Source organism: Aspergillus fijiensis, assembly GCF_003184825.1.
Source record: "Aspergillus fijiensis CBS 313.89 unplaced genomic scaffold BO72scaffold_94, whole genome shotgun sequence".
NCBI lineage: Eukaryota > Fungi > Ascomycota > Eurotiomycetes > Eurotiales > Aspergillaceae > Aspergillus > Aspergillus fijiensis.
Window position 1 is genome coordinate 82,850 of NW_024469070.1, and position 14,380 is coordinate 97,229.

The 14,380-nt window shown below is 51.6% G+C and overlaps 1 protein-coding gene across 1 annotated transcript; it reads left to right on the forward strand.

The window, feature by feature from the left end:
• Positions 1 to 5,076: 5,076 nt before the first annotated feature.
• On the forward strand, positions 5,077 to 10,106 carry BO72DRAFT_501753 (UDP-N-acetylglucosaminyltransferase; the record flags this gene model as incomplete). Its single annotated transcript, XM_040949008.1, has 3 exons — positions 5,077 to 6,755; positions 6,806 to 9,419; positions 9,471 to 10,106. 3 exons carry the CDS (start codon positions 5,077 to 5,079, stop codon positions 10,104 to 10,106), a joined length of 4,929 nt encoding a protein of 1,642 aa, XP_040795646.1.
• Positions 10,107 to 14,380: the final 4,274 nt, after the last annotated feature.

Below are 14,380 nucleotides of genomic sequence, written 5' to 3' on the forward strand. Positions count from 1 at the left end.
CGCGTAATATCTTCAATCCTTCAAGCTGGAATGTCGCCTGGCATGCGGGCAGATCCGTACTAAGTGGCAGCCACAAGCAGGCGTCACGGCGAATAGACTGGAAATAGCAAATGTGGAAAAACGCCATGAGCAGCAAAAGAGAAAAGAAAATACGTTAGGATGCCGCAAGGCGCCGGACAACACCGAAGAATCCCACGCTCTCCACCCGCCTGGGGGCGCCATGGCCCATGGCCCATGGCAGTTGGTCCCTGATACGCGCCCGCATGCAGGTGCCCCTTTGCAGCCCTAGTCCAAGTCACCACAGTGCACACTGGCACCGCTCTCTTGGTCCAGTGGCAGCACCAGGTTGACAGCCCATCAGAATGCTAAACACATTGTTTTGTGATGACAAGTTCGGGGCTGCTTCACAAGTCATTTTTCTTTTCTGTGACGCAGCATTTCGAATCTCCCATACGCACAAGCTGAGTCAGCCATGATGATCCAGTTAGTTAGTTCGCTAATGCGACCCAACTACAAATGAAGATCCCTGACCAGTCTTGTTTTACAACCTCTAATTTGAACCCTCATGACTACCTACACATCATGGTTCTTACCAAGATTTTTGTTTCTGGGTGGGTGAGAGCGGGAGGATCCTCCACCAGTTGGCCGCAGATCAACATGAGGGATCCAACGAGTAAAAACCTATCTGAGAGAGCAAGCAGGAAAAGGGAAAAAAGAAAAAAGGACCTGACAGGTGCAGAATGCATGCGTAAATTGTGCATCCTTAAGGCGAGAAAGCCCTGACGACTGACACCCCTCTCTCCCCAGTTTACAGTAGTCGCCGCCGGCTTTGCCTGCCTGCCTGCCTGCCTGGCAAGTGATGAGTCTAAGCCCGTAGTTAAACTCAGTTTGCCGATCCGCAACACCCTCTCCAGACCCCCGCGGCTCGTGACATGGCCGCGTCGGTGATCGAGCTCAGGGTCCTACTTTTTTTTTTTCTTCTTTTCTGGTTGACTCGAGGAATGGATGATTTTTGGATGCGGTTTGGCGTGCGGCCCCATGTCCGCTTGGTCTGGGCCGAGATACTATCGATAGTTCGATATACTAGTCTCTCGCATGGTATTGAGGTGGGTGAATGGAGGGGCGGGGGGGGATGGATGGCGGGGGGGTCAGCAACCATAAACGAGACAACAAAAACAACAATGAAGAGAAGAGAATTATAATCATAAATGCCAGACAGGCAACAAAGATCCATAACTGTGCGTATCCTCCCTACGTACTAGCGGCATCAATGATGATTAGGTGGCCTCTTTTTCTCTCTAAGACCATCGTCGTACCTAGCTACCTGTTGTGCTATGCGAAGCGAAACTGGCTGAATTCCGCCACTGCGACTGGACAGAACGGGCAGACGCTGGCTTTATTTGAACCAAGGTAGATGGAGCGGAGGGCTGATGTTGATTTCATTTGATGTAAACTGAGCGAGGTGTTGGGACGAACTATGTCAGAACAAAGCTGGGCTCTGAATGTGTGTGAGGTGCTTGTGTTGCCTTGTTTATACTGTATGTTTGTGGTCAGGACTGGAGCGCTTCAATATATGTTTTTATTTCGGCAGACGAAAGGGATCGACTACTCCACGCCGGTAGTTGGGGAAAAATCAAAAGCAGCCTATCGAATGAATGAAACGACCGGAAGGAGATTGAGGCCAAGTTGTCAGGTACCAATCAGCCTATCTCACCTGATCACAGGTGGCATGCGTGTATTGCTTTTCAGCCTCGCGCATTGGGGCTGCAGAAATGATGCGAGCAACAACAGCAAACGATGGCCCAACATTTTCCGGCCCTCGCATTCGTGCAGCCACCACTGATCGCTAGTCTTCGTTTTCTATCATTCTCACTTCCTGCCTAGCTTACTACTCAGTAGTTGTGAGTAGCAAAGGACAGACGGACTACATGATGCAGGATTTCCGGCCCCTATCATCGGGATCTTTGAAAGATCTCGAGATCCAACTTTCCGTTCTTTGTTGGAAACATCCCCCACGATCGCGAAATCCGAATTGATACAGAGGCAAACAATCTATGGGTCCATCTGTTTATATTTTCCCCTTTCAACTTACATACCATGCGAGAAAAAAAGAAACTTGTCAACCCTCTCTCCAAGGCCAGCGTGCAGCTGCCGCTAGAAGGATGGACATGGGACTCCACTTCAACCAAACCCACACCCACAAAAGTGCCAGATCGCTCCGAGACCCAACCCACCAAACAAACCATCGTAACTGCCAGGCAGCCCCCAAAAGCCAGGCAGGTCCCCCAGGGCTTGATCGCTGCGGGCGCCAACTAGGACCGGGGGATAACATAAAAAGAGAGAGGAAAGAGAGGGGAGGTCGGGAGGGTTTCCTAGCATCCATGGCTGATTAGTGCTGGACCACTGACGTTGGACAGGCCTGGATTGCTCCTGCGCCCAAGTGGCTAGCGCCAGACCATCCTGGCCGTTGGATCGTAACTCTAGGTGGGTCGGGAAAAGTGAAGGTGGGGGGAGGAAGAGGAGAAGGGATTGATGTTCGTGTTTCTTTGGTTGCGATCCGCTCTCTGCTCTCCGTGTGGGTGGTGGAGGGTTGTACTCTGGAGTATGTGTGATTGAGTGACGGAATATGTCTCGGGACGGAAGCTGTAGGAAGGGAAGGAAGAGAAACGGAATAGGAGATTAGGATGATGCTATAAATGCTGGCTGTGCAGCAATCCGTAAACTCCGGACTCCGTCAATATCTACTCATGTAATTGACAGAGACGAGAGGGCGAGTTATCAGAGATTCAGTATCAAAGGGACCGGATGTGGAGTAGAGGAGAGGAGAGGAGGGGAAGAGGGTAGAGGGATGAGGAAAGAGAGGGCAGGAGCGATGCCATCCATGGAAACCAGAGCTATGAGTTAGTGATCTACTTGACTTACTCATCCAGGCGGGAGGAATTTACCTTCGCTATTATTATTGCTCCTGCGTACTGCACTACACCACGCACAGTGAATTTACTACATACTACATACTGCTGCTGCTGCCTCTTACTTGGTTAATCAATTCAAATTCTGAGTGAGTCCCCGCTTCAGTCCGTATATACTGACACTGACATTTGCATCTCTTCCCTCGGCAGCACCGTTTGAACACCGTCTCATCTCAGCCACCACCGACTCATCTTCATCCTGGACGCCTCAAATACTCTACTCAAACCCACCAGGTTCCAGCCCCAGTGGTCATTGGCTCCACTCCCACTGGCCCATTCGCGCTTTTCTCTCCCCCCCCCCCCCACTCTCAAAAAAAGGAACCTGGAACCATTTGGTGGCTGCCGCCGTCCACGGCTTGCGTTTGAGATGCTCCGCTCCGTCATGAATGGTGACTGACTCTTTGTCTGCTACAGAGAGTGGATTACAGACTCAAGGCCCAAGTCCAGCTAAGACCCACCCAATGGTCCGCCCACTGGAGCTTTAAATTCCATATTTCATTATTATTATCCTTCTTCTTGCGTCTTGCTACTGCTGCTGCTACTGCTGCTGCTGCTCCTCCTGCTTCTCCTCCTGCTTCTCCATCCAAGATCCAAAGGCTTCCTTTATGCTCGGTCGTCTTCGAATGTGGTCCCGGTCAAGCAAAATAGTCCTAGTCGAAGAGAAAGGCAGAGATTAAAAATCTCTAATACGAGTACAAAGAACATTTTTCTACTGGCTGACTCCGGAGCGAATTCTGACACATTTTTTTTCCCTTTCGAATTTCCACCCGGAATTCTTTCATTCTTACACTTTTCTCCTCCTGTCTCAAATCTTGTCTTCCTCTCCGCCCGCCGTTGGGATCAGCTCCGCTTCCACAGCCTTGCGGTGCCTGGATTCCGGTGCCCTTTCTCATTGTATGCTCCGTACTGTACTAATCAGTTCGACTATCAGTGAAGGCTGGAAGTTGCCTGTTGATTGGCATTGACTACGGAAGATTGTCATCAGCTAGTGGTGCCATGTTCAACCTTTTTACAACACTATCGCTTCCCTGATTCGGATTTTGCCGGCCTTCTTAATGTGATTCGTTCCTCCATCCTCTATTTCGATTGCCGTATTCATTGATTGATTGATTCTCTCCCCCTCGTTATTCTTGATTAGTATTTTTCCCCCCTGATTAATCTTCTTTTTTTATTATTTCTTTCATTATTATTATTATTCTCACTATTATCATTATTGTTCTTATTATCATCCTGATTATTCCTTTTTTCAACACCCCGACCTTTCTTACCAACTAACGACAACCACCACAATTCATCTCACTCGACTGCCGACCGGTTCGCTCGTTCATCATCTCTCTCCTCTCCGCGCATTTACCCTTGTCGCACCTTTCCCTTCCTTTCCTTCCCTACGCCATCACACTTGACTCTATCCGGGTACAACATTTCTGCCAAGTGCAGAATTGACTGCTGGTTGATCGCGCCGTGCGGACACCTGCGTCAGTGTGGGCGCTCGACCAGGCTGACTAGGGTTGTGACTTTCAATCCCTTCCCTCCCTTGCATCGCTTCTTCATCCACCAAGACTGTTCGGCAGCAAATAGCGTCTTTCGAGCGGATCGCCTGCGTGTCTTTTCTATCTTCTGGAATCCTGCGCCTTCGTGGATGGTATCTTCGTCCCAGATTCGGCTTCTATCCAGTCATCTCCCCTTCTCTACTTTCTTGGTGCCGGCTGCCGTACGTTCGACCTCCAGACCAGCATACCGTTCAACAGCGTTCATGTCGAGCCCAGAGACAAGCGGTGGGGGGCTTCGCTGAAGTGTCAAGTGAGCCGGCTCATGTCCAGGATGAGGTGTAGGAAACGCTTCAAGGCGGATGCTTGTTAAATCTCCAGCGAGAGATTGATTGTCGACAATACTGACTGCTCTCCATCTATCGGAGCCGCTCTCCGCCCAGGCTTCCCCTCTCACGCCGCTTCACATAGCGATTTATTGTTTCTCTTTTCTTTCTGCGACCTATCTCTTGCATCCGGTCTCTCTGTCCTCTTCCTTCCCTCTTTATCTTGCCTAACAAGCAGAAACATTTATCGACCACGGGGGACGACGAGCGGTGCCATCGCCATCCGCGGTCAAGATGTTACCCTCAGTAGCGCCATTTCCGCCCATCCAACCGCATCACCATCTGCACTATCGTCGTGGATCCGACAGCTTGAATGAACCTTACGACCTTAACGCCTCCTTCTCCGCTACCCTTCCCCACCAGGACATTAGCAAGAATTCATCTCAATCATTACCCCGAACCCGGCTGCAATATCCACATCCGATTCAACGTCTCAGTGTTACAGACGCTACGCGCCCGTTAACCCATACGAATAGTGCGGGCGAGCATGCGTTACGGAGGAAGACACCGAATGGGACGCTGGCGGCTGGATACGATGGGACCCCCGGAGATACTACCATTCAGCCCCCAGCAAGCAAGCATATTCTAGTGTCGCCTCTGGAGCCCAGTCATATGATTCCTCAACAGACTGGATTTGCGTTGGATACATGGCAGCAGCCCAGGCTGGATCGCGCCTCATCCGGAAAGCAGCTCAACTTTCCACCCGTATACAAAAATGAAGCGACGCGGGGAAACGCAGCTCCCGGGGAGATGGGCCAAGGGATTCATGGGGCAAGCTGGGTTCGTTCGTTGAACTACGTGCCTGGAATTGATTCAGTGCTGAACCAGACCTTGCCGATGCAACCCTCACAACAGCGGTTCTACTGGCACAATGGTGCCTATATTCCCACGGTGCTCCCCGCAACCTTGCAGCCGTGCGTTGGTCCCACCGCTTCAGCAGGAACCGGTCCGTATGGACCGTACTGGCCCGACGGGGCTTACATTCCCTATCGCCCAGCAGCGTTTCGTGATACTCGTTTTCATACCCCAAGTCCGTTTCTGAAGGCCGTCAATCCTTCTAGTCTACAATTCCTCGATGCTGTTCAACCGCCATTGAACCGACCAGGGTTATCAGCAGCTAGCCATCCTGACTCGAGTCTAGCTTGGAACCCTACCCCGACGGGGATGCTCAATGCTGAGTTGCCCGTGCAGAATAATTTTCCTCGACGCCACTCGGAACAGAAGATTTTGGATACCTCGCAGCACCAATTGGTGCTCCCGTTCCATACCCGCCAACCAACCTCGAGCTGTGGTTTTCCGTCGCTACTGACTCACGATACATCGTCATGGCCGAGTATTGCAGGCAGTCAGGGACCTCAGAACATGGACCCTGTGGGTAGCTCACGTGCAGCGAACGCAGAGTTCAAAGAGAAGGTGTTGACATGGGCCCATGGAGTCTATGTGGATCTTCTCGCATCTATACACCAGGCCCGGCGAAACAGCATTTCCAATTCTGCCACTGAGGGCCCGAGTCAACGGCTCCTGAAGCCGAGCATATACCCTAAACCTCCTCGGCAGCCCGGACTTGACTTCTCAAGCGCCGCTTGTAGTGACCTTTCTCGCCATAACAGCTTTCCACCTGCCCATTTCGATTATCATGCGTCGAGACCTGACGTTCAGATGCTCGATCGAGTCCGCCACACCAGTCGATTTTCTGCTACCTCTTCTGCCTCTCGTTTTGGTGCGCCGTCCCTCAATGAGGGCTCTACGACTGCCAATGCTGTATCGTCTCTCGAGATGCTATCGCATCTCTGTATGGAAAGTGGTTGGGAATGGATCGATGGCATGCTTCTCGGAGGTTGCCTGGCTTATGGTCTCGGTGACTATAATAAGGCTACACGGTGGTATTCGCGGATCATCGCCCGAGATTCTTCGTGAGTATCCTTCATGACAGCTGATAATTAGACCTCTAACAATAGATCAGACACGTGGAGGCGATCTCCAACCTCGCCGCTACGCTTTTAGCGCTTGATCGCCGGGATGAAGCTTTGCAACATTGGCTTCGCGCTGTGAAACTACGCCCAAGCTATTTTGAAGCCGTGGAGCATTTGATTGGCCTTTTGTGCAGCAGCCAACGGGGCAAGGAGGCAGTAAACATTATCGAATTTGTGCAGAACTCTCTACGTTCTTCTCCTGGTGGAGAATGTTTCAAAGCGGACGAGCATGCGAGCGAAACGGAAAGCGATGCTGAAAGCAGAGCTTCCAGCGCGTCAGATTTGGGCTCGTACGAGAAAGCCACATTCGATTATGACGATGATTTTAGTCGATCTGTATCCACGATCCATGGTCCAGCTGACGCAAAAACCGCCGGGTTCGGCTCGAGTGGATACTCTATACCCGGCTGCGACAATGGACGGATATTGGCTCTTGTCCACGCCAAAGGAAACATGCTTTATGCATTGGGGGACAACGCGGGAGCTGCGGCAGCGTTCGAGGATGCAATTTTAATTGCGGCCGGAAGAAGACGCCATGGGATTCAGAATCTGATCAAGCAGATATTTTCGGCCTTTATGCACAATGGCAATCGTGGCCAACCCGCCGGAGAACCTCATGAGCCCCAGGAAAGTATTCTTCTGTATCCCGATCAAGCGCTTCAGACCTCGAAGTTGGTTTTTGCTCCGTGTGGAACTCCTCCGGGCATCAAATTCGTGGCGGAAGGTCTGGCGAGGAAGGCGGCTATCTCTACGACGAGCAACTCATTACTCTCCCTCGCCAAGATTTACCAAGACGGCATGTCCAACATCTCGACCTCGGGGGTCCCGAAAGCTGCCCCCGGCGTTCGGGACATTCTGGCGCTCTACTACCTTTCCCTGTCTCTTCAACCCAGTCCGTCGACTGCGAACAATGTGGGGATTCTACTGGCAGGGATTCACAACAAAGTCCCGAAAAAGGGGCTTCCACGGTCCAACGGGGAAATGCAACATCCCGAGATTCCTGGCGTTGTTCCCGGGACAGGAATATCGTTGGCCTTGGCGTACTACAATTATGGACTGCACCTGGATTCGCGGCATGCGCACCTCTACACAAACCTCGGAAGTCTACTGAAGGATATAGGTCAGCTACAAGCGGCGATTCGGATGTACGAACAGGCGGTTCAGTGCGACGGTAATTTTGATATTGCTCTGGCTAATCTGGCCAATGCAGTCAAGGATGCTGGACGCGTCAATGACGCTATCGTCTACTACAAGCGGGCTGTCAAGGTGAATCCGGAATTTGCGGAAGCTGTGTGTGGCCTCGCCAACGCCCTCAACTCTGTCTGCAACTGGGTTGGTCGTGGTGGTGTTGGCAACGGCATCGGTTTTAGAGACCGGTGGCATGTCGATGAACAAGGGATGCTTCGAGACGCATATAGCACTGAGACCGGCGCAGGCTGGATCAAACGGGTGGTCGACATCGTCGACCGACAACTTCGAGAAGGAGAGTCATGGGGCCAGGGCTTGCTGACCCCGAATGCAGCCCAACAACTATGCGCCCAGCTGGTACCCGCAATGAAGATCCGCAATCAGGCAGCGTCTAGCTCACTGGCGGATATTCTTCAGTCCTGGGCTGGTCAACGATGGGAGGGAGCACGGGTGGTACGACTCGTGGAGCGCGCCATTAGGTCTATCACTTGGCAATGGTACCAGGATCGCTACGTGTATGGCAAAGAGTACCCCTTATCCAAATATCGGCGGCCGCAGTTGCCTTCCGGGCTGACGGCGCCAAATGCGCCCACCGTGCTGCCTTTCCACACCTTTACCTGCCCGCTCTCAGCAAAGCAGATTCGGCAGATTTCGCAGCGGAACGGTCTCCGCATATCTTGTTCGACGTTGCGCTCGCCTTGGCTTCCAGCCACCGTCTACCCACCTCCTCCGCCCCCGAACCCCTATTTGAAAGTCGGATATGTGTCATCTGATTTTAACAATCACCCTCTTGCGCATTTGATGCAGTCTGTCTTTGGTCTACATAATCCATCACGTGTCAAGGCCTACTGCTACGCCACCACGGCTAGTGACCGGTCGGTCCATCGGCAGCAGATTGAGAAAGAGGCTCCAGTGTTCTACGATGCGAGTGGGTGGCCTGTCGACGTGCTCGTGAAGCAGATCGTTGAAGATGGTATCCATATTCTGATCAACCTGAACGGCTACACTCGCGGCGCCCGGAACGAAGTGTTTGCTGCCAGACCGGCCCCCATTCATATGTCATTCATGGGATTCGCAGGTACGCTGGGAGCTGAGTGGTGCGATTATATCTTGGCGGACGAAATCTCGATACCACCTGAGACATTAGCGCCGGGTCGCCGCAATGTGCGCATCGAGGACCGACTACTGGAGGAAGACCATGGCGAGGACCTCGAAGACTGGGTTTACGGGGAAAAGCTGGTCTATACACGGGACACCTTTTTCTGCTGTGATCACCGGCAAAGTGCGCCCGATGCTCAAGTCCCCCAAATCGCATGGGAACAGGAGCAAAGTCGAAGATGGCGGATGCGCAAGGAGTTGTTCCCCAATCTCAGCGATGACACTATCATCCTTGGCAACTTCAACCAGCTTTATAAGGTAGGTTTTCTTTTCAGAGCCTTTGACTTCACGCCCGCTAACGAGGTTCAGATTGAACCCACAACCTTCCGCACCTGGCTGCGCATCCTCGCTCACGTTCCCGACGCTGTTCTCTGGCTCCTTCGTTTTCCCGACCTTGGCGAACGCAATCTCAAGGAAACGGCGATCGCATGGGCGGGCGAGGAGACCGCCTCCCGAATTATCTTCACCGATGTCGCCCCAAAGAACATGCATATCGCCCGTGCTAGAGTCTTGGACCTGTTTTTGGATACCCCGGAATGTAACGCCCACACCACGGCAACGGACGTCCTTTGGAGCGGTACCCCGCTCTTAACTCTCCCTCGTTATAAATACAAGATGTGCTCCCGCATGGCCAGCAGTATCCTCAGCAGCGCTCTTCCAGACACCGACGCCGGCCGCGCCGCTCGGGAGGAGCTAATCGCTACCTCGGACGAGGACTATGAGAACAAGGCCATCCGCCTATGCCTCGGCTTGAACGCCCGCCGTGCTGCTTCTGCCAAGACACCGCCGACAGGTCGACTCTCCGAGATACGGAAGATGCTATTCCAGGAACGCTGGAAAGGCCGACTGTTCGATACGGCGCGATGGGTGCGGGACCTCGAAGACGCGTATGACCGCGTCTGGCAGCGATGGGTGACCGGCGAGGAGGGCGATATATGGTTATGATCTAACCGTCTGTGTGTGCAATATACCAAGCCGTGCAACCCCTCTCTTTCTTCCTGAATATACCCCTTCGAGCGATTTCGTTTTTGTTCTTGTCTTCTATTGGCTACATGGTCCATTTCAGGGACTTTCATTTTGCGTTAATCTGTCGTCTTGGACTGGAGATATAATTCCGTCATTGGCCTGATCTAATGATAATTGTACTGGGGTTGATGTGTTTTGCAGAGACGGTTCGAGATGTAGGTTCACGATATTTGCCTCTAGTCTTGTTTTCTGTGATGAAGTCATGGTCAGGTCGTTGTTCTTTGGATGCGCCTCGGTTTCTACCGCTCTGGAGTTACACACCAGTGTCTGCATCTCTGTTGTTATGCCCGCGGGACTTCCATCTGGGTTTCTCTCCATCTACTTGGATCTGGAGTTGGCGTTAGCGTTGAGCTTTTCGATATCTCTTTGTGCCTGTTACCCCTTCCAGGCACGGAATTTTAACGATGACGAAGCTGCATAGAGGATAATTCCGGTGGATATGTTTGTTTTCTCGATACCTATTTGATAGAAGATATGCGATATGATGAAATCCTCCCAAGCATGGTGTCACTTACTCAGAGTATGCAATCGACTTCAGGGAAGGAGACATGACAGGAGCTTCTCGGTAAGATGATAGTGACTGGCTGTACCCGGCTTCGAGGATACTGTGTGCGGTGCCACACAGAGCACAGGAACCTACGGAGTGGCAATGAACAGTCGAGAAGGAAGTGGACTGTGAAGTGGAATGTTCGCCTGGGACTAAGACCTCAGGCCACAATCCAGCGAGCGTACCCTGCCTTGCCAGCTCAATGATTACTCAGTTGGCCGAGCTCAAAACCTGCTAGAAGTTCAACCATTGTTCGATACTCAATTGTGTTCAAGAAAATCCAACATCGATTGAGGACGCATATCCCCAGTTACAGCTGAAGCTAACTTACTACTGACTGACTTGCTTGATAGGTACTGAACCACTTACCTTGTACCCCTCCCCCCCTCTCATCTGGTTCTCCAGGACAAATACAGCAGCAGCAAAAGCAGCAGCAAGAGACTTGAAAGTCCCATGGGGTTCTACCCACCATTTACTAACCCGTTCAAGCCAGCCAGCCAGCACACAGCAAGTCCCTCAAACCCAACGCAAGATCGATGCAAACTACATACAGGTAGACAATAGTACTGCACTATGTCTATATCCCACTCCCCCCCCCTCCTTTCTGATCTTCAAATCACAAGAGGGGAGACAATAGCAAATACAGTAGCACGTACAAATGCCAAAGTATAAACGCATATACCCCAAACCGGACAATGTAAACCTCGTGCACATCGCCAAAACGAGAACATTTCATAAAAAAAAAGAAACAGCCACTCTGTTTCCGGAATGATAGTATTCATGGATGATAACTTTGGGGGGGGAAAGGGCCGCCGCGACGGCATACAGACGGATATGTTCTCCGTCTTGCTTGATTCAAGAGAACAACCACTCGGGAGAGGGGATCGTCCTTAGCAAGCATGAAACTTTCGGTACTCATAGTGTCCTGATGAATGCAGAAGGGAGGGAGGGGGGTGGGGGACTAGTTGGATCGAGGAGATTTGTCATAGATAGGATGCCAAAAGCAGGAAATCGGAGGTGAGGAATTCACACATACAACTTCCCGGGAGAGGGGGGGGGGGGGGGGGGTTACTGCACTTTGTCATATTCGGAGATAAGTTTTGGAGTTTGAAGAGGAAGAGGTGTGCAGTAGTCAATTAATCAGACTATCGAAGGTTAAAATAGGGCGTGCTCCTTCGTCTTGATTTTTCTCTTCAGGAAGGGGTGGAAGTTAGGTGATCTGCTTCCTACCTCAGTAGCGTAAAGAGGTCTGAACTTGGAAGGGCCGAATTTATCATGGATCGGGGGGGGGGAAGTTTTTCTCAGGAAGGTTACTATGCCTGAAGACGAGTAGGTTTAGGATAGAAGTACAGTAGTTGAGTGCTGCGGTGAGGAGGGAATAGCGAATTGAGGAGCTGAGGTGAGCAACTAGGTGATTGATAGGCAGGATCAACTTGCAGCCACAAAATTGAGGCCTGGGGGCCTGAGCTGAGCCACACAAGAGGTCTTTTGCCACCCAATATATTGTTCATCTAGTATGTACTACCTTGGACAAAGAGGTATCTACTATGAGTGCATAGCAAACACAGAAAACATGCCAGGATCTTCAGCCCAGCCACAATGATTGTGTGGTGTGCGCACGATACCATGCGGTGGTTTTTGGGTCACCGCAGTCCCCAGAGCTACTGTACACCGTATGCTTATTGTCCGGTCTCGCGACGGAGACTTTGGTTTGGAGCATCAGTACTTTCTGATCGACCGTCCTCGATCGCAGTAGCAGCACATAACTAGTGCAGAGACCCAGAGAAAGTGGGGAGTGACGACGACTCGAAGTGAGCTGCTCGCCTACACTGGTGAAGCGAGAAGTACTGTACTGTATGTATGTATACAATCCTACTACTGCAGCTGCAGCTGCAGCTACCTCACCATCATCATCATCATCATCGTCAGTAGCGGCTGAATATCGTCGGCAAAACGAGAGTCACTCCCCTCCTCCCGCCTCTGTCTCGTTGGCTCGCAAGACCAGGACTGGTCAGACACCCTCGTAGAACGCTCTCGCCTTGATTCACATGCAGCCACACACACACACACACACTCTCTCTCTCTCTCTCTCTCTCTGGGCACGAGTCACGTACAGTACCTCGTTCTCGTCTCCCCCTTCCTCGTCTCCCCCTCCTTCGACCTTGGACTCCACCGCCAAAAGTACTCTGCATAGCATAGTACATATAGACCCGGGGGTTTATCAACCGAGCACCCGAATCTGGCCAGTGCGATTGCCATCATCATGGATGGGGAGAATATATCCTGGATGGAAGCCAACTCCGTGCGTCCAAGCTCGTCCCCCATGCTTGACGGTCGACAATACACGGGCAGTATAGCAAGTTCTCCACTTTGGCCCCCCTCCTTCATCCTAAGCGGTCTTTTATTCATGACCCGCTTGTCTGGCCATCTATGCCGTCTCACGAGAGGGAGAGGGGGGTGGGGAGGGAAACGGTACGTATTTTCCGGGACTTCTCGCCTAGAACAGAGTCAAAGAAAAGGATTCGATGGGACTAAGGGACAGTGGAACAAGCGGAAAGAGATCGAGGGAGGGTCGACCACTCGACAGTCAATGAATGGTGTGGAGATTGCGGTTCTGGATCTTGTGGAGTTTTGACCACCAGAGCTAGCGGTAGGTAGTTATAGGCTATCTACTCCGGTACTGTGATCCACGATAGATGGAGAGGGATGAAGTGGGGGGGAGCGAGAGGGAGCGAGAGGAGAAGATGTCCGCGCGCGCGCGCGGGAAAGTAGTCAGATGCACGGGTACACTGGAGCCTGAATAGGGCGTGCGTGCGAACGGCTTGTGCTTGACAACTCGTGGGGAAAGGACCCTCTGTTCATTTATTTCGAGATTTCTTGTTGGTGCTCCTTGGGTGGGTTTTCTCATGCGGATTGACTCGCGGACAAGCTTGTCTTCGCCCTCTCTCTCTCGCCCAGCCCGCGGGACGAAGTCATTCTCTATTTTAGTGTTGGGGAGATAGTATTATTAGTATTTAGCAATGGGGGCGGCGGAGGAGGAGGAGGAGGGGCCCCAAACCCCATCAGGAGGGCTTCTCTTCTCTTCGTTTCTGGGATCTTTTTTTTTAGATAGTGGTGCGACAGAGCAATTAATCCCAGACTAACTAGTCACAGGGTCTTTTGTCGATGAGAAGCGAAGCGACTCCAGTTCGCTTGATAATCGTTGGATCCTTGGTGGATGGCAATGAAGTGAGTGAATAACAGGTTTGTTGATGATTGAATACAGAATTAGTGCTGTTGGCTTCGGTCGTTGCTAGACGGTGCAGTACATACGTACACACTGAAGGGTGGAGGTGTAGGTGTAGGTGTAGTAGAAGATGGATCGAAACTATTGGCCATGGGAGGATTCCAAAGATCTGCAGCCTCTTTCGTCCATCGGGGAATGGGGAGGGGAACTGGGAAGCAGAAGGGAAATCCCCGTAGCTCATTGGTGGTAAGAGCCTAAAACGGACGGGGCGCCCATGCTCTTTACCTTAGTATCGGGTCGAGATTCACGGCGATTGAGTTTTTTCTTCTTTTTTTTTCTTTCCTATTTTTTTTCTTTTGGTGTTTAAACCCGGGTAGGTTAAGTTAATTGTTTGATTGACTATGATTATTAAGTTAGGTT